General features: G+C 44.3%; 1 protein-coding gene across 1 annotated transcript in view; it reads right to left on the bottom strand.

Moving 5' to 3' along the window:
• The window catches only part of LOC121567780 (RAC-beta serine/threonine-protein kinase), a 34621-nt gene extending 9288 nt beyond the window's left edge, over positions 1–25333 (bottom strand). Inside the window, exons 1-10 of the mRNA XM_041878057.2 lie at positions 25000–25333; positions 18004–18167; positions 17531–17662; positions 17123–17234; positions 16714–16864; positions 13069–13200; positions 10574–10639; positions 10269–10460; positions 9784–9912; positions 450–664 (exon numbers count right to left, since the gene is read on the bottom strand). Of these exons, the coding sequence (XP_041733991.1) occupies positions 450–664; positions 9784–9912; positions 10269–10460; positions 10574–10639; positions 13069–13200; positions 16714–16864; positions 17123–17234; positions 17531–17662; positions 18004–18049 (1175 nt within the window). The 5' untranslated portion in view covers positions 18050–18167; positions 25000–25333. The remainder of the gene's footprint in view (positions 1–449; positions 665–9783; positions 9913–10268; positions 10461–10573; positions 10640–13068; positions 13201–16713; positions 16865–17122; positions 17235–17530; positions 17663–18003; positions 18168–24999) is intronic.
• Positions 25334–25610: the final 277 nt, after the last annotated feature.

Below are 25610 nucleotides of genomic sequence, written 5' to 3'. Positions count from 1 at the left end.
TATATTTGGCTAAGGTGCATGTAAACTTCCGACTTCAACTGTATTACCTCAATTACCTCGACTAACCTGTGCCCCCGCACATTGACTCTGTACCGGTACCCCCTGTATATAGCCTCGCAATTGTTATTTTATTTTACTGCTGCTCTTTTATTATTTTTTACTTATCACTTATTTTTCTTAAAACTGCATTGTTGGTTAGGGGCTTGTAAGTAACCATTTCACTCTAAGTGTTGTATTTGGCACGTGGCAAATAACATTTGATTTGATCTGTATTCCCAGTCATGTGAAATCCATAGATGAGGGCCTAATGAATATATTTAAATTGACTGATTTCCTTATATGAATTGTAACTCAGTAAACTCTTTGAAAGTGTTGCATGTTGTGCTTATATTTCTTTTCAGTGTATATAAAAAAAATGACATTGGAAACACACAAATCCATTCACCTACCTCTGCTTGGGGTCTTTTTTGAGGAGGCCAGCAAGCAGAGCCTTGGCTTCGGGGGCCAGGTTCTTGGGGAAGCCGATCTCCTCCATGAGAATGAGCTCAAACAACCGCTCATGGTCCTGGTTGTAGAAGGGCAGTCGACCGCACATCATCTCGTACATGACCACACCCAGACCCCACCAGTCCACCGCTCGGCCATAGTCATTGTCCTCTAATACCTGGTGGAGAGGGGGAGAGGGGGAGGGGGAGAGGGGGAGGGGGAGAGAGAGGGAGAGAGCGGGGGAGAGGGGGAGAGAGAGCGAGAGAGAGAGGGGGAGAGAACTGAAAAAGAGAAATAGCAAATCCAATTCTGTGGAAGCCAATGAACTGTCTCTACCTCTGATGCAATGTAAACAATTACCTACACTACATAACCAAAAGTATGTGGACACCCGAACCATGAAAAACAGCCCCAGACCATTATTCCTCCTCCACCAAACTTTACAGTTGTCACTATGCATTCGGGCAGGTATCGTTTTCCTGGCATTCGCCAAACCCAGATTCGCCCGTCGGGACTGCCAGATGGAAAAGCGTGAGTCATCACTCCAGCCGACACTTGGCATTGCGCATGGTGATCTTAAGCTTGTGTGCGACGAACAGTTATTGTGCTGATGTTGCTTCCAGAGGCAGTTTGGAACTCGGTGGGGAGTGTTGCAACCGAGGACATACGATTTTTACACGCTTCAGCACTCAACAGTCCTGTTCTGTGAGATTGTGTGGCCTACCACTTGGCGGCTGAGCCGTTGTTGCTCCGAGACATTTCCACTTCACAATAACATCACTTACAGTTGAAAATTTGACAAACTGACTTGTTGGAAAGGTGGAATTCTATGACAGTGCCACGTTGAAAGTCACTGAGCTCTTCAGTAAGGCCATTCTACTGCCAAGGTTTGTCTATGGAGAGTACATGGCCGTGCTCCTATCATTGCTACGCTGACGATACACAACTAATCTTCTCCTTTCCCCCTTCTGATAACCAGGTGGCGAATCGCATCTCTGCATGTCTGGCAGACATATCAGTATGGATGACGGATCACCACCTCAAGCTGAACCCTGGCAAGACGGAGCTGCTCTTCCTCCCGGGGAAGGACTGCCCGTTCCATGATCTCGCCATCACGGTTGACAACTCCGCTGTGTCCTCCTCCCAGAGTGCGAAGAGCCCAGGCGTGACCCTGGACAACACCCCTGTCGTTCTCCGCCAACATCAAGGCGGTGACCCGCTCCTGCAGGTTCATGCTCTACAACATCCGGAGAGTACGACCCTGCCTTACACAGGAAGCGGCACAGGTCCTAATCCAGGCACTTGTCATCTCCCGTCTGACTACTGCAACTCGCTGTTGGCTGGCCTCCCTGCCTGTGCCATTAAACCCCTACAACTCATCCAGAATGCCGCAGCCCGTCTGGTGTTCAACCTTCCCAAGTTCTCTCACGTCACCCCCCTCCTCCGCACACTCCACTGGCTTCCAGTTGAAGCTCGCATCCGCTACAAGACCATGGTGCTTGCCTATGGAGCAGTGAGGGGAACGGCACCTCTGTACCTTCGGGCTCTGATCAGTCCCTACACCCAAACGAGGGCATTGCGTTCATCCACCTCTGGCCTGCTGGCTCCCCTTCCTCTGCGGAAGCATAGTTCCCGCTCAGCCCAGTCAAAACTGTTCGCTGCTCTGGCACCCCAATGGTGGAACAAGCTCCCTCACGACGCCAGGACAAGCGGAGTCACTCACCACCTTCCGGAGACATTTGAAACCCCACCTCTTTAAGGAATACCTGGGATAGGATAAAGTAATCCTTCTACCCCCCAAAATTGTAAAGTGGTTATCCCACTGGCTATAGGGGTGAACGCACTCAATTTGTGAGTCGCTCTGGATAAGAGCGTCTGCTAAATGACGTAAATGTGCCCTTGAGCAAGGCACTTAACCCTAATTGCTCCTGTAAGTCGCTCTGGATAAGAGCGTCTGCTAAATGACTAAAATGTAAATGTAATGTAAATGTAAATGTAATGTAAATGTGTGCTCAATTTTATACACATGCCAGCAACAGGTGTGGCTGAAATAGCTGAATCCACTCATTTGAAGGGGTGTCCACATACTTTTGTGCAGCGACGCTCCCCATCCAACCTGACAAAGCTTGAGAGGATCTGCAGAGAAGAATGGGAGAAACTCCCCAAATACAGGTGTGTCAAGCTTATAGCATCATACCCAAGACGACTTGAGGCTGTAATCGCTGCCAAAGGTGCTTCAACAAAAAAGTACTGAATAAAAGGGTCATTAATTTAATTTAATCAATTTTAGGCACTGTGCATTCGGAAAGTATTCAGACCCCTTGACATTTTCCACATTTTGTTATGTTACAGCCTTATTCGAAAATTGATTAAATAAAAAATAAAAATATTATCGATCTACACACGATACCCCATAATGGCAAAGCAAAAACAGGTTTTTATAAATTTTTGCAAAAAACAGATTAACTTATTTACATATAGTTGAAGTTGGAAGTTTACATACATTTCACATTTACATTTTAGTCATTTAGCAGACGCTCTTATCCAGAGTGACTTACACTTAGTGAGTGCATACATTTTCAGACTTTTTTTCACCTTAGCGGAATACATTTAAACTCAGTTTTTCACAATTCCTGACATTTAATCCTAGTAAAAATTCCCTGTTTTAGGTCAGGTAGGATCACCACTTTATTTTAAGAATGTGAAATGTCAGAATAATTGTAGAGAGAATTATTTATTTCAGCTTTTATTTCTTTCATTACATTTACATGTACGTCATTTAGCAGATGCTCTTATCCAGTGCGACTTACAAATTGGTGCATTCACCTTATAGCCAGTGGGATAACCATTTTACAATGTTTGTTTGTTTTTGGGGTGGGGTAGGGGGGGGGGTTAGGGTTAGGGTTAGGGTTAGGGTTAGGGTTAGGGTTAGGGTTTAGGGTTAGGGTTAGGGTTAGGGTTAGGGTGGGGTTTCAAATTTCATCACATTCCCAGTGGGTCAGAAGTTTACATACACTCAATTAGTATTTGGTAGCATTGCCTTTAAATTGTTTAACTTGGGTCAAACGTTCGGGTAGCCTTCCACAAGCTTCCCACAATAAGTTGGGTGGATTTTGGCCCATTCCTCCTGACAGAGCTGGTGTAACTTAGTTAGGTTTGTAGGCCTCCTTGCTCGCACATGCTTTTTCAGTTCTGCCCACACATTTTCTATAGGATTGAGGTCAGGGCTTTGTGATGGCCACTCCAATACCTTGACTTTGTTGTCCTTAAGCCATTTTGCCACAACTTTGGAAGTATGCTAGGGGTCATTGTCCATTTGGAAGACCCATTTGCGACCAAGCTTTAAGTTCCTGACTGCTGTCTTGAGATGTTGCTTCAAAATATCCACATAATTTTCCTTCCTCATGATGCCATCTATTTTGTGAAGTGCACCAGTCCCTCCTGCAGCAAAGCACCCCCACAGCATGATGCTGCCACCCCAGTGCTTCACGGTTGGGATGGTGTTCTTCGGCTTGCAAGCATCCCCCTTTTTCCTCCAAACATAACGATGGTCATTATGGCCAAACAGTTCTATTTTTGTTTCATCAGACCAGAGGACATTTCTCCAAAAAGTACGATCTTTGTCCCCATGTGCAGTTGCAAACCGTAGTCTGGCTTTTTTATGGCGGTTTTGGAGCAGTGGCTTGTTCCTTGCTGAGCAGCCTTTCAGGTTATGTCGATATAGGACTTGTTTTACTGTGGATATAGATACTTTTGTACCTGTTTCCTCCAGCATCTTCACAAGGTCCTTTGCTGTTGTTCTGGGATTGATTTGCACTTTTCGCACCAAAGTACGTTAATCTCTAGGAGACAGAACGCATCTCCTTCCTGAGCGGTATGACGGCTGCGTGGTCCCATGGTGTTTATACTTATAATAATAATAATAATAATAATAATAATAATAATATGCCATTTAGCAGACTTGCGTACTATTGTTTGTACAGATCATCGTGGTACCTTCAGGCGTTTGGAAATTGCTCCCAAGGATTAACCAGACTTGTGGAGGTCTACAATTTTTGTTCTGAGGTCTTGGCTGATTTCTTTAGATTTTCCCATGATGTCAAGCAAAGAGGCACTGAGTTTGAAGGTAGGCCTTGAAATACATCCACAGGTACACCTCCAATTGACTCAAATGATGTCAATTAGCCTATCAGAAGCTTCTAAAGCCATGACATAATTTTCTGGAATTTTCCAAGCTGTTTAAAGGCACAGTCAACTTAGTGTATGTAAACTTCTGACCCACTGGAATTGTGATACAGTGAATTATAAGTAAAATAATGTCTGTAAACAATTGTTGGAAAAATTACTTGTCATGCACAAAGTAGATGTCCTAACCGACTTGCCAAAACTATAGTTTGTTAACAAGACATTTGTGGAGTGGTTGAAAAACGAGTTTTAATGACTCCAACCTAAGTGTCTGTAAACTTCCGACTTCAACTGTACATATTCATACCCTTTGCTATGAGACTCGAACTTGAGCTCAGGTGCATCCTGTTTCCATTGATCATCCTTGAGATGTTTCTACAACTTGATTGGAGTCCACCTGTGGTAAATTCAATTGATTGGACATGATTTGGAAAGGCACACACCTGTCTATATAAGGTCCCACAGTTGACAGTGCATGTCAGAGCAAAAACCAAGCCATGAGGTCGAAATAATTGTCCGTAGAGCTCCGAGACAGGATTGTGTCGAGGCACAGATCTGGGGAAGGGTACCAAAACATTTCTGCAGCATTGAAGGTCCCCAAGAATATAGTGGCCTCCATCATTCTTAAATGGAAGAAGTTTGGAACCACCAAGACTCTTCCTAGAGCTGGCTGCCCGGCCAAACTGAGCAATGGGGGAGAAGGCCCTTGGTCAGGGAGTTGACCAAGAACCTGATGGTCACTCTGACAGAGCTCCAGAGTTCCTCAGTGGAGATGGGAGAACCTTCCAGAAGGACAACCATCTCTGCAGCACTCCACCAATCAGGCCTCTATGGTAGTGGCCAGACGGAAACCACTCCTAAAATCAAATCTAATTTTATTGGTCACATACACATATTTAGCAGATGTTATTGCGGGTGTAGCAAAATGCTCAATAAAAAGGCACATGACAGCCCGCTTGGAGTTTGACAAAAGGCACCTAAAGGACTCTCAGACCATGAGAAACAAGATTCTCTGGTCTGATGAAACCAAGATTGAACTCTTTGGCCTGAATGCCAAGCATCACACCTGGAGTAAGCCTGGCACCATCCCTACGGTGAAGCACGGTGGTGGCAGCATCATGCTGTGGGGATGTTATTCAACGGTAGGGACTGGGAGACTAGTCAGGATCGAGGGAAAGATGAACGGAGCAAAGTACACAGAGAGATCCTTGCTGAAAACCTGCTCCAGAGCGCTCAGGACCTCAGACTGGGGCGAAGGTTCACCTTCCAACAGGACAACGACCCTAAGCACACAGCCAAGACAACGCAGGAGTGGCATCGGGACAAGTCTCCGAATGTCCTTGAGTAGGGCTGTGGCGGTCACAAAATTGCAAAAACTGTCGGTCTCACTGTAATTGAATTAAATTAACATAAACACATTTAGCATCTTGTGGCTTGCACAAATAGCCTACAAGCCATTTTAAAAGTCTAAGAAATCCATGTAATATAGCCTACACCTTCACAATAAATCCATTATTTATTTTAGACAGGTCTAAAGAAGCATGATATGAAGAAAATGTAGTCTATTTCAGATGAAAAGACTAGCATACTCTGAGTTGTCCTTATATGGCTATGTCAAATTATTGTATATTATAAAAGAATACAATTGAACATATAAATATAAATATTTTCTACAAACGATTTGAGGGAGTGCGCACATGCGGCTATTCTGTGTTGAGCGGTTAACAAAGAAATAGATACTTCTATATGCTTAATTTAGAGTTATTCATGTAACTTTAGTTGTTTTACAAACATTGGGCTTTATGTTTTGATTGTTAATACATTGTAAGGCTGCATGATGAGACTAATGATGATTTGAAAAAAGTCGCTTGAAAGGCATGAACTCTGCTTTGTTTTTTTTGCGCAGGCTGTACACACTCCAATAGTCTCTCATTCACAATTTGACAAGCACTTGATAATGTCTCGAATTTCACGGCGGCATCCCCTTTGTGGCCATAATGCACACTAAAAAAATCCATGCCTTTTGCGGCACAGAGCGCTGCGTTGTGCCCTTCTCCCTGAGTGTGCTGCGCAATCCGAAGCGTCTCTCACTCACATGGCTCTCCGTCACGTGATCGGGTCTTTCTCACAGGCTACAAGTGAAGACAGACACACCGGGGACACAACTGTCCTTATCCAATTCCGAGGTGCATATTGAAGATATTGGAAGAACGGTCCACATTTACTTTTCGTCAGCCAACAAGATGAGTAGGCCTAACGAACAGCAAAAGCACTAGCCTATGTCAATCTACTATCCCCCATAGTACAAAGGTAGTTCTATTCTATACTGTGCGAGAAATAAATATTCCAAACATAGTCTGGGACAGTTGTGGGATGCGATAGATCCCAAATTAATACAACCACTAGCATCAGAAAACATTTTTTACGCAATGTGGCTGACGCAACAGATCAGAACATTTAGTGTAAAACGTTGATAAACTATTAGGCTATTTCTTCACATTATAAGCGCAGCAATGCGCACATGGTAGTAAGCTATAAGTGCGAATGTTCCATTAGCGGAAAACACCATTATCAAAAGTGACCGAAAATGCAATTATGCATGTAATGCTTTTATATATAAAGGTGCATATTTATGGTGAGAATTATCTTCCCGTAACTTGAAACTCACGCGCTGCTTATATATGCAAGTTTGGCTCTACACCCCTTGTAAAGCGGATTACTGTGCTTAATATTAAGAAGTTATTTGGCCACTTTAGTTGTGATACAAACCTTATTAAAACATATAGGCCTATGAGCTAGGCTACATGAGGTGTGTGACTATGATTCGAAAATGTGGCAAAAAAAAGGCATTGTTTCTTATGCTGGGCATCATTCACAAGTGACAATACATAATTCACAAGTGATAGGCTAATATTGTCACCCCATCAGACTATTCTTGATTTAATCTTGTCTTTACATATACTAAATAATATATGTGTGGTATTTGTTTTGATTTAGAATGGACCATTATCATGCACCTGTATCGAAACAGGTGCAGCGGGAAAAAATACATGTCATCTATGCACTTAAATACCGAATGGAGGACACTTTTCCCTGTGGTTTATTTTCATGCCAGCCAGGTAGGCTATACTCCTGTTGTAAATATAAGCAATGTGCTTAATATTAGGAAAGTTGAGAAATAAATACAGTAGGCCTAGCCTATAGAAAGCTGATGGGATCTTCGTCTTTTTATTAGTGGCCATCACTCTGTTTTCTCCCGTAATTGCATAGCCTATAGAAATGTTGCACAATATGAGCTCTCATTAAGTGACAATAGAGTGCTGAATACCAGGCAGTTATCAAGTTTGCTAGGCTACTAATGACCAGCAGCAGCATCAGAGCTTGGAGAAGCCTAATTACCGTGACTAAACGGTCATGTGGAATTTGACTGCCGTCATGACTCGTGACCACCTGTGTGGCGGTAATACAGTCACCACACCAGCCCTATCCTTGAGTGGCCCAGCCAGAGCCCGGGCTTGAAACCGATCGAACATCTCTGGAGAGACCTGAAAATAGCTGTGCAGTGACGCTCCCCATCCAACCTGACAGAGCTTGATAGGATCTGCAGAGAAGAATGGGAGAAACTCCCCAAATACAGGTGTGCCAAGCTTGTAGTGTCATACCCAAGAAGACTCGAGGCTGTAATCGCTGCCAAAGGTGCTTCAACAAAGTACACAAAAAAAAAAAAAAAATGTATGCACGCATGACTGTAAGTCGCTTTGGATAAAAGCGTCTGCTAAATGGCATATTATTACTGTCTAAATGGTCTGAATACTTACATAAATGTGACATTTCAGTTTTTAAATTTGCTACAATTTCTAAAAACCTGTTTTTGCTTTGTCATTATGGGGTATTGTGTGTAGATTGTTTTTCCCCTCATCAATTTAATCAATTTTAGAATAAGGCTGTAATGTAACAAAATGGGGAAAAAGTCAAGGGGTCAGAATACTTTCCGAATGCACTGTGTGTGAGATATAGAGATTTATATATACACATACACATACATATGGGGGCGGCAGGTAGCTTAGTGGTTAAGAGCGTTGTGCCAGTAACCCGAGCCAACTAGGTAAAAAATCTGTCGATGTGCCCTTGAGCAAGGCACTTAACCCTAATTGCTCATGCAAGTCGCTCTGGATAAGAGCGTCTGCTAAATGACAAAAAAATATATATACACACACACACACCTGGTCAAAAGTTTTAGCACACCTACTCATTCAAGGGTTTTTCTTAATTTTTTTACTATTTTCTACATTGTAGAATAATAGTGAAGACATCAAAACTATGAAATAACACATATGGAATCATGTAGTAACCAAAAAAAGTGTTAAACAAATGTTAAACAAGTGCTCAGTTTATGTGGGAACTCCTTCAAGACTGTTGGAAAAGCATTCCAGGTGAAGCAGGTTGAGAGAATGCCAAGAGTGTGCATCATCAAGGCAAAGGGTGGCTATTTGAAAAATCGCAAATATAAAATATATTTTTGATTTGTTTAACACTTTTTTAGTTACTACATGATTCCATGTGTTATTTCATAGTTTTGATATCTTCACTATTATTCTACAATGTAGAAAATAGTAAAAATAAAATAAAAAGCCTTGAATGAGTAGGTGTTCTAAAACTTTTGACCGGTAGAGAGAGAGAGAGAGAGAGAGAGAGAGAGAGTGTGAGTGAGTGAGTGAGTGAGTGAGTGAGTGAGTGAGTGAGTGAGTGAGTGAGTGAGTGAGTGAGTGAGTGAGTGAGTGAGTGAGTGGTGAGTGGAGTGTGTGTGTGTGTGTGTGTGTGTATGTATGTATATATATATATATATATATATATATATATATACATACATACATTTGCAGTCCGGCTGTCTATTTCAGTTGATAATCATATACTTTCCAATGGCAAAGTAGAATTATTAACTTTGTATGTTAAGCGTTCTTTGCTGGATAGATAATTATTGACTGGAAACCAGTCCAAGACAAGATGAGAAACCAGCAAGGAATGCATCTGAAATTGTTAACTGCACACACTGCCATGTACTGTTCAAAGCATTACAGGAATGTATGATTCTGTTCACTATGCTGTAGTTACCTCAGGTGCAAGATATTCTGGAGTACCACAAAAGGTCTTCATGGTAGCTCCGTCTGTGATTCCCTCTTTACACAATCCAAAATCTGTGATCTTTATGTGTCCATCTTTATCCAGCATTAAGTTCTCCAGCTGGAAGAGAAAGAGATGAGAGACAGAGAGGAGAGAACAAGAGTGAGTGAGTCAGCAGCAGACAATGCCACCGCTAACATGACGGCTACCACAGGCTTTTCACCAAGAGGCTGGTGCTCTTCTAATGCAGTCTGTGGTTTGAGCCTAGCCCTGGACTAATTCAGAAGCACTTTTAGTCAAAGACCGGGCTTAATCTGGGTCCAGGAAAACAGCCCATATTTCCTATTGTGAGAAATGTTAGTCTTGAGAATATACTTTCAATGTGAAGAGGTACGTGTAAAAGTATGGGTGAGTCAGGGAAATATCAGCCAGATTGTCAGTCCCATTTGTTAGACAGACAGGGAAGCAGCCTTTACCTTAAGGTCTCTGTAGACAACGTCCTGTGAGTGGAGGTACTCCAGCGCAGATACAATCTCTGCACCGTAGAACCGTGCCCTGTCTTCTGTGAACACGCGATCCCGCGACAAGTGAAAGAACAGCTCTCCTCCGTTTGCATACTCCATCACAAAGCATAGCCGGTCATGTGTTTGGAATGCATATTTTAGTGTCTGTGTGTGTGGACGACACAGTCAGAATTAGTGACCACATTTGAATCAAGTGGCTGCTTGGTGAAATGTTGTAATCAGTATTCATTAAGGTTAGATGTCAGTTAGGAACTCACCGTTAAGAAGGGATGCCTCGTATTCTGAAGGACTCTACTTTCTGTTACCGTGTGTGCTACCTCATCCTGATGGAACACGTCACACAAAAACACACCATGAGGGAAAGACATACAGGGAGGGAAAAAAGTATTTGATCCCCTGCTGATTTTGTAAGTTTGCCCACTGACAAAGAAATGATCAGTCTATAGTTTTAATGGTAGGTTTATTTGAACAGTGAGAGACAGAATAACAACAAAAAAATCCAGAAAAACACATGTCAAAAATGTTATAAATTGATTAGCATTTTAATGAGGGAAATAAGTATTTGACCCCCTCTCAATCAGAAAGATGTCTGGCTCCCAGGTGTCTTTTATACAGGTAACGAGCTGAGAGTAGGAGCACACTCTTAAAGGGAGTGCTCCTAATCTCAGCTTGTTACCTGTATAAAAGACACCTGTCCACAAAAGCAATCAATCAATCAGATTCCAAACTCTCCACCATGGCCAAGACCAAAGAGCTCTCCAAGGATGTCAGGGACAAGATTGTAGACCTACACAAGGCTGGAATGGGCTACAAGACCATCGCCAAGCAGCTTGGTGAGGTGACACCAGTTGGTGCGATTATTCGCAAATGGAAGAAACACAAAATAACTGTCAATCTCCCTCGGCCTGGGGCTCCATGCAAGATCGCACCTCGTGGAGTTGCAATGATCATGAGAACGGTGAGGAATCAGCCCAGAACTACACGGGAGGATATTGTCAATGATCTCAAGGCAGCTGGGACCATAGTCACCAAGAAAACAATTGGTAACACACTACGCCGTGAAGGACTGAAATCCTGCAGCACCCGCAAGGTCCCCCAGCTCAAGAAAGCACATATACAGGCCTGTCTGAAGTTTGCCAATGAACATCTGAATGATTCAGAGGAGAACTGGGTGAAAGTGTTGTGGTCAGATGAGACCAAATTCGAGCTCTTTGGCATCAACTCAACTCGCAGTGTTTGGAGGAGGAGGAGGAATGCTGCCTATGACCCCAAGAACACCACCCCCACCGTCAAACATGGAGGTGGAAACATTATGCTTTCGGGGTGTTTTTCTGCTAAGGGGACAGGACAACTTCATCGCATCAAAGGGACGATGGACGGGGCCATGTACCATCAAATCTTGGGTGAGAACCTCCTTCCCTCAGCCAGGGCATTGTAAATTGGTCGTGGATGGGTATTCCAGCATGACAATGACCCAAAACACACGGCCAAGGCAACAAAGGAGTGGCTCAAGAAGAAGCACATTAAGGTCCTGGAGTGGCCTAGCTAGTCTCCAGACCTTAATCCCATAGAACATCTGTGGAGGGAGCTGAAGGTTTGAGTTGCCAAACGTCAGCCTCGAAACCTTAATGACTTGGAGAAGATCTGCAAAGAGTGGGACAAAATCCCTCCTGAGATGTGTGCAAACCTGGTGGCCAACTACAAGAAACGTCTGACCTCTGTGATTGCCAACAAGGGTTTTGCCACCAAGTACTAAGTCATGTTTTGCAGAGGGGTCAAATACTTATTTCCCTCATTAAAATGAAAATCAATTTATAACATTTTTGACATGAGTTTTTCCTGATTTTTGTTTTGTTTTTCTGTCTCTCACTGTTCAAATAAACATACCATAAAAATTTTAGACTGATCATGTCTTTGTCAGTGGGCAAACATACAAAATCAGCAGGGGATCAAATACTTTTTTCCCCTCACTGTACACCCAGCAGTGCAGAGCTGGACTTGGACTTCTGAGCCACTCAAGAACCCACAATAGAACCAAGAAGTAACCGTGGACAAGTCGTGGTGTGGCTCACTTGGTAGAGGGTTGTGGGTTCGATTCCCACAGGGGACCAGTACGAACAAATATGAAAATGTATGCACTCACTACTGTAAGTCGCTCTGGATAAGAGTGTCTGCTAAATTACTCAAATGTAAATGTAAATTGTCATCAAAACCATCAAACATTTTGTCGTGCGATTACTGTTCTAAAACATGTTCTAGGGTTTAAAATAATCAATACTGAAACCTTCAGATGAGGCTTGTGAGTGAATTAAACATGTTCAATTGCTTTCATTAGCTTATTCTCTCACTGCCATGAGTTTTATCCATCTTGGAATGAAGAACATTTCCAATAACTTCATTTTCAGGATTCTAATTTCTCCTTAACTTTTTGCTTAAGGAGAAACATAAGAAATAGCGCAAGAACATTTCAAGAACATTTTTGAGGAATAGCAACTTTGCATAACTTTCTTGTTAAGATCTATAGTTAAGGAAAAAAAATTGCATTTAAGAAGAAATGTCTTCTTAAGAAGGTTTTGTGAATCTGGGACACTAGTCTGGCTGCATACAGAATGGTACCCTTTTCCCTATATAGTGCACCTCTACTTTTAACCAGCACCCTATGGGTCCTGGTCAAAAGTAGTGCACTTATAAGAAACCACTTTGGACGCCTCTGTCTGAGCGACTGTCATTTCCTTATATGCCAAATGGTCACCTTAGCGATGATGACTTCTTTCCTCAGGATCTTCATGGCGTAGTACATCCCTGTGGCCTTCTCCTTTACCAGGATCACCTTACCAAACGTCCCTTTCCCCAGCAGCTTCAGGTAGTCAAAGTCACTCATGGTCTGTTGGGGGGGGAGACAAACACCATGAGGGTTCAGATCTCAGTCTTATTCGAGACAGTTTGGATGACAGGATTAATTTGACCATGACAATTACTGCGTATAAGTAATTAAGAGCTTACATAGACCTGCACAAAGGTTTTAGATGAAGAACGGGCAGAGAATAGAGCAGAAGACGCACACAATGACCCAGGTCACATAGGGAGATGGTAAACCAGCTGTGATGAGGTATTGTTACTAAGGAGGAGATACTCAGAACTAGGATGCAGAGTTTCTAATGGACAAAAGCAGCCACATCTAGAGGAGGGCTGTTGGACAAACACAAAGAGCACTGACAGGTCTGCTAGGTTGGTAGGGGAACAGGAGGACAATGACAGGTCTGCTAGGTTGGTAGGGAAACAGGAGGACACTGACAGGTCTGCTAGGTTGGTAGGGGAACAGGAGGACACTGACAGGTCTGCTAGGTTGGTAGGGGAACAGGAGGACACTGACAGGTCTGCTAGGTTGGTAGGGGAACAGGAGGACACTGACAGGTCGGCTAGGTTGGTGGGGAACAGGAGGATACTGACAGGTCTGCTAGGTTGGTAGGGGAACAGGAGGACACTGACAGGTCTGCTAGGTTGGTAGGGGAACAGGAGGACACTGACAGGTCTGCTAGGTTGGTAGGGGAACAGGAGGACACTGACAGGTCTGCTAGGTTGGTAGGGGAACAGGAGGACACTGACAGGTCGAGCTAGGTTGGTGGGGAACAGGAGGATACTGACAGGTCTGCTAGGTTGGTAGGGGAACAGGAGGACACTGACAGGTCTGCTAGGTTGGTAGGGGAACAGGAGGACACTGACAGGTCTGCTAGGTTGGTAGGGAAACAGGAGGACACTGACAGGTCTGCTAGGTTGGTAGGGAAACAGGAGGACACTGACAGGTCTGCTAGGTTGGTAGGGAAACAGGAGGACACTGACAGGTCTGCTAGGTTGGTAGGGAAACAGGAGGACACCGACAGGTCTGCTAGGTTGGTAGGGGAACAGGAGGACACTGACAGGTCTGCTAGGTTGGTAGGGAAACAGGAGGACACTGACAGGTCTGCTAGGTTGGTAGGGGAACAGGAGGACACTGACAGGTCTGCTAGGTTGGTAGGGAAACAGGAGGACACTGACAGGTCTGCTAGGTTGGTAGGGAAACAGGAGGACACTGACAGGTCTGCTAGGTTGGTAGGGGAACAGGAGGACACTGACAGGTCTGCTAGGTTGGTAGGGGAACAGGAGGACACTGACAGGTCTGCTACGTTGGTAGGGGAACAGGAGGACACTGACAGGTCGGCTAGGTTGGTGGGGAACAGGAGGATACTGACAGGTCTGCTAGGTTGGTAGGGGAACAGGAGGACACTGACAGGTCTGCTAGGTTGGTAGGGGAACAGGAGGACACTGACAGGTCTGCTAGGTTGGTAGGGGAACAGGAGGACACTGACAGGTCTGCTAGGTTGGTAGGGGAACAGGAGGACACTGACAGGTCGGCTAGGTTGGTGGGGAACAGGAGGATACTGACAGGTCTGCTAGGTTGGTAGGGGAACAGGAGGACACTGACAGGTCTGCTAGGTTGGTAGGGGAACAGGAGGACACTGACAGGTCTGCTAGGTTGGTAGGGAAACAGGAGGACACTGACAGGTCTGCTAGGTTGGTAGGGAAACAGGAGGACACTGACAGGTCTGCTAGGTTGGTAGGGAAACAGGAGGACACTGACAGGTCTGCTAGGTTGGTAGGGAAACAGGAGGACACCGACAGGTCTGCTAGGTTGGTAGGGGAACAGGAGGACACTGACAGGTCTGCTAGGTTGGTAGGGAAACAGGAGGACACTGACAGGTCTGCTAGGTTGGTAGGGAAACAGGAGGACACTGACAGGTCTGCTAGGTTGGTAGGGGAACAGGAGGACACTGACAGGTCGGCTAGGTTGGTAGGGGGACACTGACAGGTCTGCTAGGTTGGTAGGGAAACAGGAGGACACTGACAGGTCTGCTAGGTTGGTAGGGGAACAGGAGGACACTGACAGGTCTGCTAGGTTGGTAGGGGAACAGGAGGACACTGACAGGTCGGCTAGGTTGGTAGGGGGACACTGACAGAGCTGCTAGGTTGTTAGGGGGACAGGAGGACACTGACAGGTCTGCTAGGTTGGTAGGGAAACAGGAGGACACTGACAGGTCTGCTAGGTTGGTAGGGGAACAGGAGGACACTGACAGGTCTGCTAGGTTGGTAGGGAAACAGGAGGACACTGACAGGTCTGCTAGGTTGGTAGGGGAACAGGAGGACACTGACAGGTCGGCTAGGTTGGTAGGGGAAACAGGAGGACACTGACAGGTCTGCTAGGTTGGTAGGGGAACAGGAGGACACTGACAGGCGTAGGTGGACACTGACAGGTCTGCTAGGTTGGTAGGGGAACAGGAGGACACTGACAGGTCTGCTAGGTTGGTAGGGGACAGGAGGACACTGACAGGTCTGCTAGGTTGGTAGGGGAACAGGAGGACACTGACAGGTCTGCTAGGTTGGTAGGGGGACAGGAGGACACTGACAGGTCTGCTAGGTTGGTAGGGAAACAGGAGGACACTGACAGGTCTGCTAGGTTGGTAGGGGGACAGGATAACACTGCAGGTCTGCTAGGTTGGTAGGGGAACAGGAGGACACTGACAGGTCTGCTAGGTTGGTAGGGGAACAGGAGGACACTGACAGGTCTGCTAGGTTGGTAGGGAAACAGGAAGACACTGACAGGTCTGCTAGGTTGGTAGGGAAACAGGAGGACACTGACAGGTCTGCTAGGTTGGTAGGGGAACAGGAGGACACCGACAGGTCTGCTAGGTTGGTAGGGAAACAGGAGGACACTGACAGGTCTGCTAGGTTGGTAGGGGGACAGGATAACACTGCAGGTCTGCTAGGTTGGTAGGGAAACAGGAGGACACTGACAGGTCTGCTAGGTTGGTAGGGGAACAGGAGGACACTGACAGGTCTGCTAGGTTGGTAGGGGAACAGGAGGACACCGACAGGTCTGCTAGGTTGGTAGGGAAACAGGAGGACACTGACAGGTCGGCTAGGTTGGTGGGGGACAGGAGGACACTGACAGGTCTGCTAGGTTGGTAGGGAAACAGGAGGACACTGACAGGTCTGCTAGGTTGGTAGGGAAACAGGAGGACACTGACAAGTCTGCTAGGTTGGTAGGGGAACAGGAGGACACTGACAGGTCTGCTAGGTTGGTAGGGGAACAGGAGGACACTGACAGGTCTGCTAGGTTGGTAGGGGAACAGGAGGACACTGACAGGTCTGCTAGGTTGGTAGGGGACAGGAGGACACTGACAGGTCTGCTAGGTTGGTAGGGGACAGGAGGACACTGACAGGTCTGCTAGGTTGGTAGGGGACAGGAGGACACTGACAGGTCTGCTAGGTTGGTAGGGGACAGGAAGACACTGACAGGTTTGTAGGGGACAGGACAATTGACAGGTCTGCTAGGTTGGTAGGGGGACAGGAGGACACTGACCACCTTGTTGCGGGACTTGGACATGACCACCTCCATCTCCTCCATGCTGCTGCAGTCGCTGGGGGAGCCAAACGTGATGTCCATGGGCGCCTCTTCCTCTCGCGTCTTCAGGCCGTTGGCCACCGCTTGGATCGCCCGCATCCATTCCTCCCTGGAAGGGGAGAGGGGGTTAAATGTAGATCACTTCAAGCCCAAAAGAGATGAATCTACATTGTCTGTGAGTGTGTGTGTGTGGATACGGTGGGGATGAGGGTGACTAGTGAGGTCACTAATTACAGACCTCTAATCCTGAAAGTTGGTGAAGTAAAAATAATACAACTTGGAGAAGGAGGGCATTGCCCAACTTACAAAGACAAAAAAAACATTTACTTTACTTGTTGTCCCTGCCTCTGGACCTTTCCGTTCTCACCTTTCCTCGTTACTCTCCAGATGGAAGGTGCGCTCTATGACTGTGGTCCACTGTAGGCAGCGGATGACAAACGTGTTGGACCTGGGCCGTTCCGTCTTCATCAGCTGGCACTCTGCAGACAGGGAGTAATAGAGAGGTGTTGGAATGTGCTACTGAAGACATCGGGTGAATCTTAATAGTCTTCCATCCATTCCTCTCTTCCCATCTTCTCTACACCTCCTCAAAACATCAGCTTAAAAAGTGAGAAGAGGATTCAAGGAGAGGAAACACTTCTTCCTGCTGACGGACACAAGGAATCAAAGAGAAACTATTGAGAGAGAGACAATCTGTGTGCACCCGACCAGGCAACTCTAATCATCATCCAAGTACCACCAGACTCCAGTTGTCCCAGAAATGACAGAGACCAACCTGCCACAGAGAAGTTGTTGAGGGGTGGGAGGCTGTGGTCGGACGTCATCTCTGGCTTGTCCTTGTAGCCGATGAAGGAGCCATCACTCTTCAGGATGAAGTACCGCGGCCTCCACGTCTTAATGTACTCTCCTGCGGGGGGTTAGAGGGATGGAAGAAGGGCATAAGAGAGGGGGAAGAGAGAGAGGGATGGAAGAGAGAGGGGATGGAAGAGAGAGGGGATGGAAGAGAGAGAGGGATGGAAGAGAGAGAGGGATGGAAGAGAGAGAGGGATGGAAGAGAAAGGGGAAGAGAGAGGGATGGAAGAGAGAGGGATGGAAGAGAGAGAGGAATGGAAGAGAGAGGGGGGAAGAGAGGCACATGAGCCATACATATTAGGGTTTATGTTTAACTAATTGTGAGTAAAGTGGACACAGAGTGTCCTAAAAAGCCTAACAGACACAGTGAGAACAGACGAGTGAAGCTCAGCTCACCCCTCTTATGGAGCCAGCCCTCTCTGACCACACTGATGTCGTTCATGCTGCGGCGGAGGACTGCTGGGGCTCAGGGTGGGTCACAGGGGAATTAGGGGGAAGGGGAGCTGTGACTGTTGGCGAAGGGCGTCAGATGTGTCTCTGACGAAAATGTCTCACAATGCCTGGGGGACAGAAAGAACACAAAGATACCAAGAAATTAGCCACAATTGAAAGAGGATCCACTTTCATTGTTAATTATTTAAAAAAATATATGAAAACAACTGAATACTCTTTAATGATGATCATGAAAACATTGCACCATGTAGGTGTATGACAATGGAAAATTAATGCCCGCATGACGATGACATAAATGTAACTTTTCCAAGATGTGTGTAATGTAAACTTGAAATTAGAGGCACAGTCAGATAGGAAAAACACTGTTACACTTTTTCCGTGCCCGGTTTCATTTAACAACCAGGTAAATAGGCCAGGGTTTTTACTGGATCAAAAAGGGGCTTAGGTGGTGGGCGTGGCAGGGGGCGTGGTCGGCCGTCGAGACAACGTTTTAGAGGCCCCCATCTTGGCGCTGCAGATACATTTTGGCATTTTAAAGACAATTTCCTGCAATTCTACAAATTTCTAAAATTTCCTGCAATTCTATGCATTTTGCCATGGATAATGCAGTGTTCTTTTGCTCAAACATAACAAAATGAATACTGCTAAATTACTTGGTTTTTGGAATGTTCTATTCTCCCTGTCTACCTTTTATTTTGGTGATTGTTAGTTCTCAAAGATGATCTGATTAAAAAATATATAGCTCCATTATCTTTTCTACATACTTATATATTTTGTTTTAGTCGTTTAAGTTTACACCTAGTGTTTTTCCATAACGAAAAGTAATGATAATACAAATAACTTGTTGGACGTAGGCGACCGAAAAACATACTTTGGCAGCCCACCCAAAGACTACAAAGACTACAAATCCCTGTAGGCTACTAGGTTCTGATTACCTCACCTGTACAACGGTAAAGTAAGGGATAGCACATACACTCTTAATGCAATTCTGACACTTTTTTCTTTTTAAATAATGGGAAATTTCAAGGTAACGGAATTATGTGGAGACTTTTCACTTTAAAATGTATGCCAAAAAAAAACATTCAACTCTATGCACAATGACTGCTTCGAACAATTTACATAGTAAATACATTTTCTAAACACACTTACTGGAAAAACTGTGCAGATGCAAAGTTTGGTAACAGAATTACAGTAAAATCTCCCTCAGTTTTATACAGTTAGCAAATGTTGTATCTGCACAGTTCTTCCTGTAAATGTGTTTTTGTAACATTTTCAGTGGAAATTGTTAAAAGTAGTCCTTGGGCATGGTTCTATTGTTTGTTAAACTTCTAAATTAATGGTTTTTGTTAGGTATACATTTTAAAGTGAAAAATCGAAGTCTACGTAATTCTGTTACCATGGAATTGCCCTACTTCCACTGGAGAACTGCTGAGGATTGTAAACAGAAATGCAGCCTCTTAAGGCTTCCTCAAAATAATCAGAATTAATGTAAGATGACTCAAGAAATCCGTCATTAATTTTGAGGTTTTTGCAGAGTAGATCTTAGTCTCACAATTTTACACCTAAATAGGATGTTTGGTACAGTATTTCTCAAGTGACAAAATGTGCATGAAAATGAGTCGTATATTGTTGAATGACAACAAACACTTCATTGAAGAATCCCTACAGTTGACCAATCACCGATGAAGGGGTGTAGACTTCTGCTTGCCTCAAGTAAAAACCCTTGCCGAAGGCCAAAACGAACAAAAACGTCACAAAATGTTGTCATAAAATATGCACTAACTATTCCGAACTGTTTTGGATGGGAAGCATGCGGATGCCTTTACAGGTATGCGGGTGTAAAGTGAGGAGAGCAAAATATTTGATCATCAAGGTTGACATGTTTGTCAATAAACCGACAAGTCTGTTGACTGACTCCCCTTTCTGGTCACCTCCTGGATGTGTGTATGTGAATCCTCATCACCAGACAATGTTGGGTCTGTGTCTGTTCTGCAGCCAGCTCTGCACAGTTAGAGCCCAGCAGCCACCGGTCGCAGCTTGCCCTGGCACAGGCTGGCAGCACTCCCGGTCACCATACTATCAAATATTTTTGTAGGTTAAAAGCTTATTTCCTGCAATTCTACACATTTTGTCATGGGGTGCAAAGAAATGTGTAAAGTTTTAAAGCCAATTTTATTGCAGTTCTCTACATTTTGCCATGTCTAATGTGTATTCCTGTGACATTCCAATTACAACAATATCTATGGGCTAAAAAACCTAAATAAAAAAACAGCTGACATGGGCTAGTTGATCTGGACATTTCTGACAAGTTATAAATAGCTCTCTATTGTACAGTGCATTCGGAAAGTATTCAGACCTCTTGACTTTTTCCACATTTTGTTTAGTTACAGCCTTATTCTAAAATAGATTAAATTGTTCTCCCCCCATCAATCTACACACAATACCCCATAAAAAAAAAATATATATATATATATATATATATATATATATATATATTCAGACCCTTTACTCAGAACTTTGTTGAAGCACCTTTGGCAGCGATTACAGTCTTGAGTCTTCTTGGATATGACGCTACAAGCTTGGCACACCTGTATTTGGGGAGTTTCTCCCATTCTTCTCTGCAGATCATCTCAAGATCTGTCAGGTTGGATGGGGAGTATTACTGAAAAGCTACTTTCTCTCCAGAGATGTTCGATCGGGTTCAAGTCCGGGCTCTGGCTGGGCCACTCAAGGACATTGAGACTTGTCCCGAAATCACTCCTGCGTTGTCTTGGCTGTGTGCTTAGGGTTGTTGTCCTGTTGGAAGGTGAACCTTCACCCCAGTCGGTGGCCTTGAGCACTCTGGAGCAGGTTTTCATCAAGGATCTCTCTGTACTTTGCTCCGTTCATCTTTCCCTCGATCCTGACTAGTCTCCCAGTCCCTGCCACTTAAAAACATCCCCACAGCATGATGCTGCCACCATCATGCTTCACCGTAGGGATGGTCCCAGGTTTCCTCCAGACGTGACACTTGGCATTCAGACCAAAGAGTTCAATGTTGGTTTCATCAGACCAGAGAATGTTGTTTCTCATGGTCTGAGAGTCCTTTAGGTGCCTTTTACTGAAGAGTGGCTTCCGTCGGGCCACTCTACCATAAAGGCCTGATTGGTGGAGTGCTGCAGAGATGGTTGTCCTTCTGGAAGGTTCTCCAATCTCCACAGAGGAACTCTGGAGCTCTGTCAGAGTGACCATCGGGTTCTTGGTCATCTCCCTGAGTTTGAACGGGCAGCCAGCTCTAGGAAGAGTCTTGGTGGTCCCAAACTTCTTCCATTTAAGAATGATGGAGGCCACTGTGTTCTTGGGGACCTTCAATGCTGCAGAAATATTTTGGTACCCTTCCCCAGATCTGTGCATCGACACAATCCTGCCAAGGAGCTCTACAGACAATTCCTTCGACCTCATGGCTTGGTTTTTGCTCTGACATGCACTGTCAACTGTGGGACCTTAAATAGACAGGTGTATGCCTTTCCAAATCATGTCCAATCAATTGAATTTACCACAGGTGGACTCCAATCAAGTTGTAGAAACATCTCAAGGATGATCAATAGAAACAGGATACACCTGAGCTCAATTTCGAGTCTCATATCAAAGGGTATAAATACTTACGTAAATAAAGTATCTGTTTTTTATTTTTAATAAATGTGCAAACATTTCTAAAAACCTGTTTTCACTTTGTCATTATGGGGTATTGTGTGTAGAAAAAAGTATTTAATCAATTTTAGAATAAGGCTGTAACGTAACAAAATGTGTATGCATTTGTATGCAATGACTAACATGACCAGAGGAACTGATGACCCAATTTTGAAATTGCACCTTGTGCATTCTATTACAACTTTAAAGACTTAAAAGCTGGACTGAGTTCCTTTAAAAAAGATATATACAGTACCAGTCAAAAGTTTGGACACACCAACTCATTCAAGGGTTTTTCTTTATTTTTGCATTGTAGAATAATAGTGAAGACATCAAAACTATGAAATAACACATATGGATTCATGTAGCAACCAAATAAGTGTTAAACAAATCAAAATATTGTATATTTGAGAATCTTCAAGTAGCCATCCTTTGCCTTGATGACAGCTTTGCACACTCTTGGCATTCTCTCAACCAGCTTCATGAGGTAGTCACCTGGAATGCATCTCAATTAACAGGTGTGCCTTCTTAAAAGTTAATTTGTGGAATTTATTTCCTTCTTATTGCATTTGAGCCAGTCAGTTGTGTTGTGACAAGGTAGGGGGGTATACAGAAGATAACCCTAATTGGTAAAAGACCAAGTCCATATTATGGCAAGAACAGCTCAAATAAGCAAAGAGAAACGACAGTCCATCATTACTTTAAGACATGAAGGTCAGTCAATAAGGACAATTTCAAGAACTTTTAAAATTGCTGCCCAAATAAATGTTTCACAGAGTTCAAGTCACAGACACATCTCAACATCAACTGTTCAGAGGGGACTGTGTGAATCAGGCCTTCATGGTTGAATTGCTGCAAATAAACCACTACTAAAGGACACCAATAAGAAGAAGGGACTTGCTTAGGCCAAGAAACACGAGCTATGGACATTAGACCGGTGGAAATCTGTCCTTTGGTCTGGAGTCCAAATTTGAGATTTTTGGTTCCAACCGCCGTGTCTTTGTGAGACGCGGTGTGGGTGAACAGATGATCTCCGCATGGGTAGTTCCCACCGTAAAGCATGGAGGAGGAGGTGTTATGGTGTGGGGGTGCTTTGCTGGTGACACGGTCTGTGATTTATTTAGAATTCAAGGCACACTTAACCAGCATGGCTACCAAAGCATTCTGCAGCGATACACCATCCCATCCGGTTTGGGCTTAGTGGGACTATAATTTGTTTTTCAACAGGACAATGACCCAACACACCTCCAGGCTGTGTAAGGACTATTTTACCAAGAAGGAGAGTGATGGAATGCTGCATCAGATGACCTGGCCTCCACAATCACCCGACCTCAACTCAATTGAGATGGGTTGGGATGAGTTAGACCGCAGAGTGAAGGAAAAGCAGCCAACAAGTGCTCAGCATTTGTGGGAACTCCTTCAAGACTGTTTGAAAAGCATCCCAGGTGAAGCTGGTTGAGAGAATGCCAAGAGTGTGCAAAGCTGTCATCTATTTGAAGAATCTCAACAAAAAAAATATTTGTTTTGCACTTTTTTGGTTACTACATGATCCCATATGTGTTATTTCATAGTTTTAATGTCTTCACTATTATTCCACAATGTAAAAAATAGTAAAAATCTAGAAAAACCCTTGAATGAGTAGGTGTGTCCAAACTTTTGACTGGGGGGGGTATTTTGATCCAAGGGATGGGCAACATGCCTGAACACTGCAGTGTCAAATCTCAGATTAGACCTAAAGTTGTTCCGCTTTTGAGGATGAGCTTTTCCCTACATCTACTAATAGGTCAGACGTCTGTGGGGATCCTAAACATTCTGCTTCCCAGCAGCACGATCATGGCAAGATGGCAGAAATAGCATAACATTATACATTTGTCATTTAGCAGACGCACTGATCCAGAGCGACTTACAGGAGCAATTAGGGTTACGTGCCTTGCTCAAGGGCACATCGACAGATTTTTCACCTAGTCAGCTCGGGGAGTCGAACCAGCGACCTTTGGTTAGTAGCCCAAAGCTCTTAAAGGAAAACTCCACCCAAAACCTATTAGTCCATTGTTGATAAAGTCCCAAAATGTTTTGCATGTCAGCAATCAAGATTTCAAGATATACAATTTTCTAAATAGAGACTAATGAAACAAATACCAAATGTCTTTGGGTGAAATGTTCCTTTAACCGCTAGGCTACCTGCCTCCCCACAGGGGAACCAGCATGATATCATTTCCTAGAAACATACAATGGACAACATGTTCTGCTACAGGCTAGGCTACACTGATGTAACAATATTCTATTGGGTGATGGGAGAGGAGTAGTCAAATGTTCAATGTTGATCTGTTACCACAATAAAACTATAAACAGTGGGAGGGGCCTGACATTACACACAAGTGACTGATGTGTCTGTTTGAACTGTATTGTTTGCAGAGATTAAATCCAATGGATCCCTTCCACTTAGTCAATTCCAAATATAATATTAAACTAATCAAGTGTAAATCTGTGGACTATTTAATGGCTTAATTTTGATAATGGAATAGCCACTTGCATTGGTACAAATTCAAAAACGGATAGACTTTTAAAAGAAAAACTAGGTTGTGGGTGATATAACTTAGCTAAATAACGTTACTGCATTAAACACACATTAGGCTACTTCAACTGAAGCGGGCAAGCCTCAAATGCCCGGGCCTTTTCAGAGTAACGTTTCGTCGAGCAGTGACCCTGGGTCGATATTAGCCGACTCAACTCATCGTACATCGAGGAGTTCAGTTTAATTGGCTAGGTCGATATCTACACCTGCCCCAGTCATAATGTTGTTGCCAGATAAAACTGCATGGAGGTGTGGGTCAATTAACAACAATGACACCTGGATAATGGTTCGTTAACACGCTCTTCGAACTCAGTTTGCCTCTGCCAGACCTGCTGTGAACAATGGCCGGTTAGCTAGCCATCTAGCAAGCTTACCTAGTTACCAATGACTGATGTTTACTAAATGAATTGACATCTGCCAGTCATCAAACAGCCTCCAAAAAACCACCAACGAATGCTCGCAGAGCTTGTTTTTCTTCCCACAACGGCGGCGTGTTGTCGCAGGTTAGTTAATTAACGTACTGTAGCAAGATAGTAAAACGGAATGGTCGGGTGTATTCGCGAATTGTACGTTAGTTGCGACTAGTCAACTTTTAAAGAATTACAAATCGTTATGTTTTGGAATTACAATTCATATGTATTCCTTTTTCGGTATTATTCTTCTCCCTTTGACGTAATTTTTTTTTTTGCTTTTACCTTCAGTTCCCTGTTATTGCTGGTGCTTCAGTTCTATCAGCAGGCCAGGCCCCGTCCAAACCAGACAGAACAGCAACCCTCCACACGCGCACAAACAGGATATGACGTTTGAGAGGCTTACATGAAACAACTGGTAACTCGGAAAAAAAGTATATTTTGAACAAGTCATCCAATTTGGAATTCCACGTCGGAAACTCTGGCAACTCGAGCCCCGACTTTCAACCTGAAGATCACTGACGTCATGACTTCACCTCGTTATTTTTCAGAGTTCCCAGTGGTCTTGATCACTGCCACTCAAAAGGGCGCGTTTGAGTGGTAAGGCAATAAACCGACTGTAGACGAAAGTCGAGGAGAAGTCGGGTAGGTGAGATAATACAAAAATAAATCAAACAACCATCCCACTCCTTCAGTCACATTTAAATAAATAAAAAATCCATACACTGGCTCAGGTGCCTTGAAGGACGGAGCATTCATCGACATGATTCCTTGTAATGCCTCTGCGGAAAAGTCGCTAAGTCCCAAAAAACGCTCAGCCGCACTCACAATGATGCATATTTTCTCCGATTTCCTCTCCGTTTGCGCGGTGCAGTTGATAACCAAAGTAATAAACG

Source organism: Coregonus clupeaformis, chromosome 6 (assembly GCF_020615455.1).
Source record: "Coregonus clupeaformis isolate EN_2021a chromosome 6, ASM2061545v1, whole genome shotgun sequence".
In the NCBI taxonomy this organism is placed as follows: Eukaryota; Metazoa; Chordata; class Actinopteri; order Salmoniformes; family Salmonidae; genus Coregonus; species Coregonus clupeaformis.
Note: the sequence above shows the minus strand (reverse complement) of the source record. Positions and strands in the feature narration are given on the sequence as shown.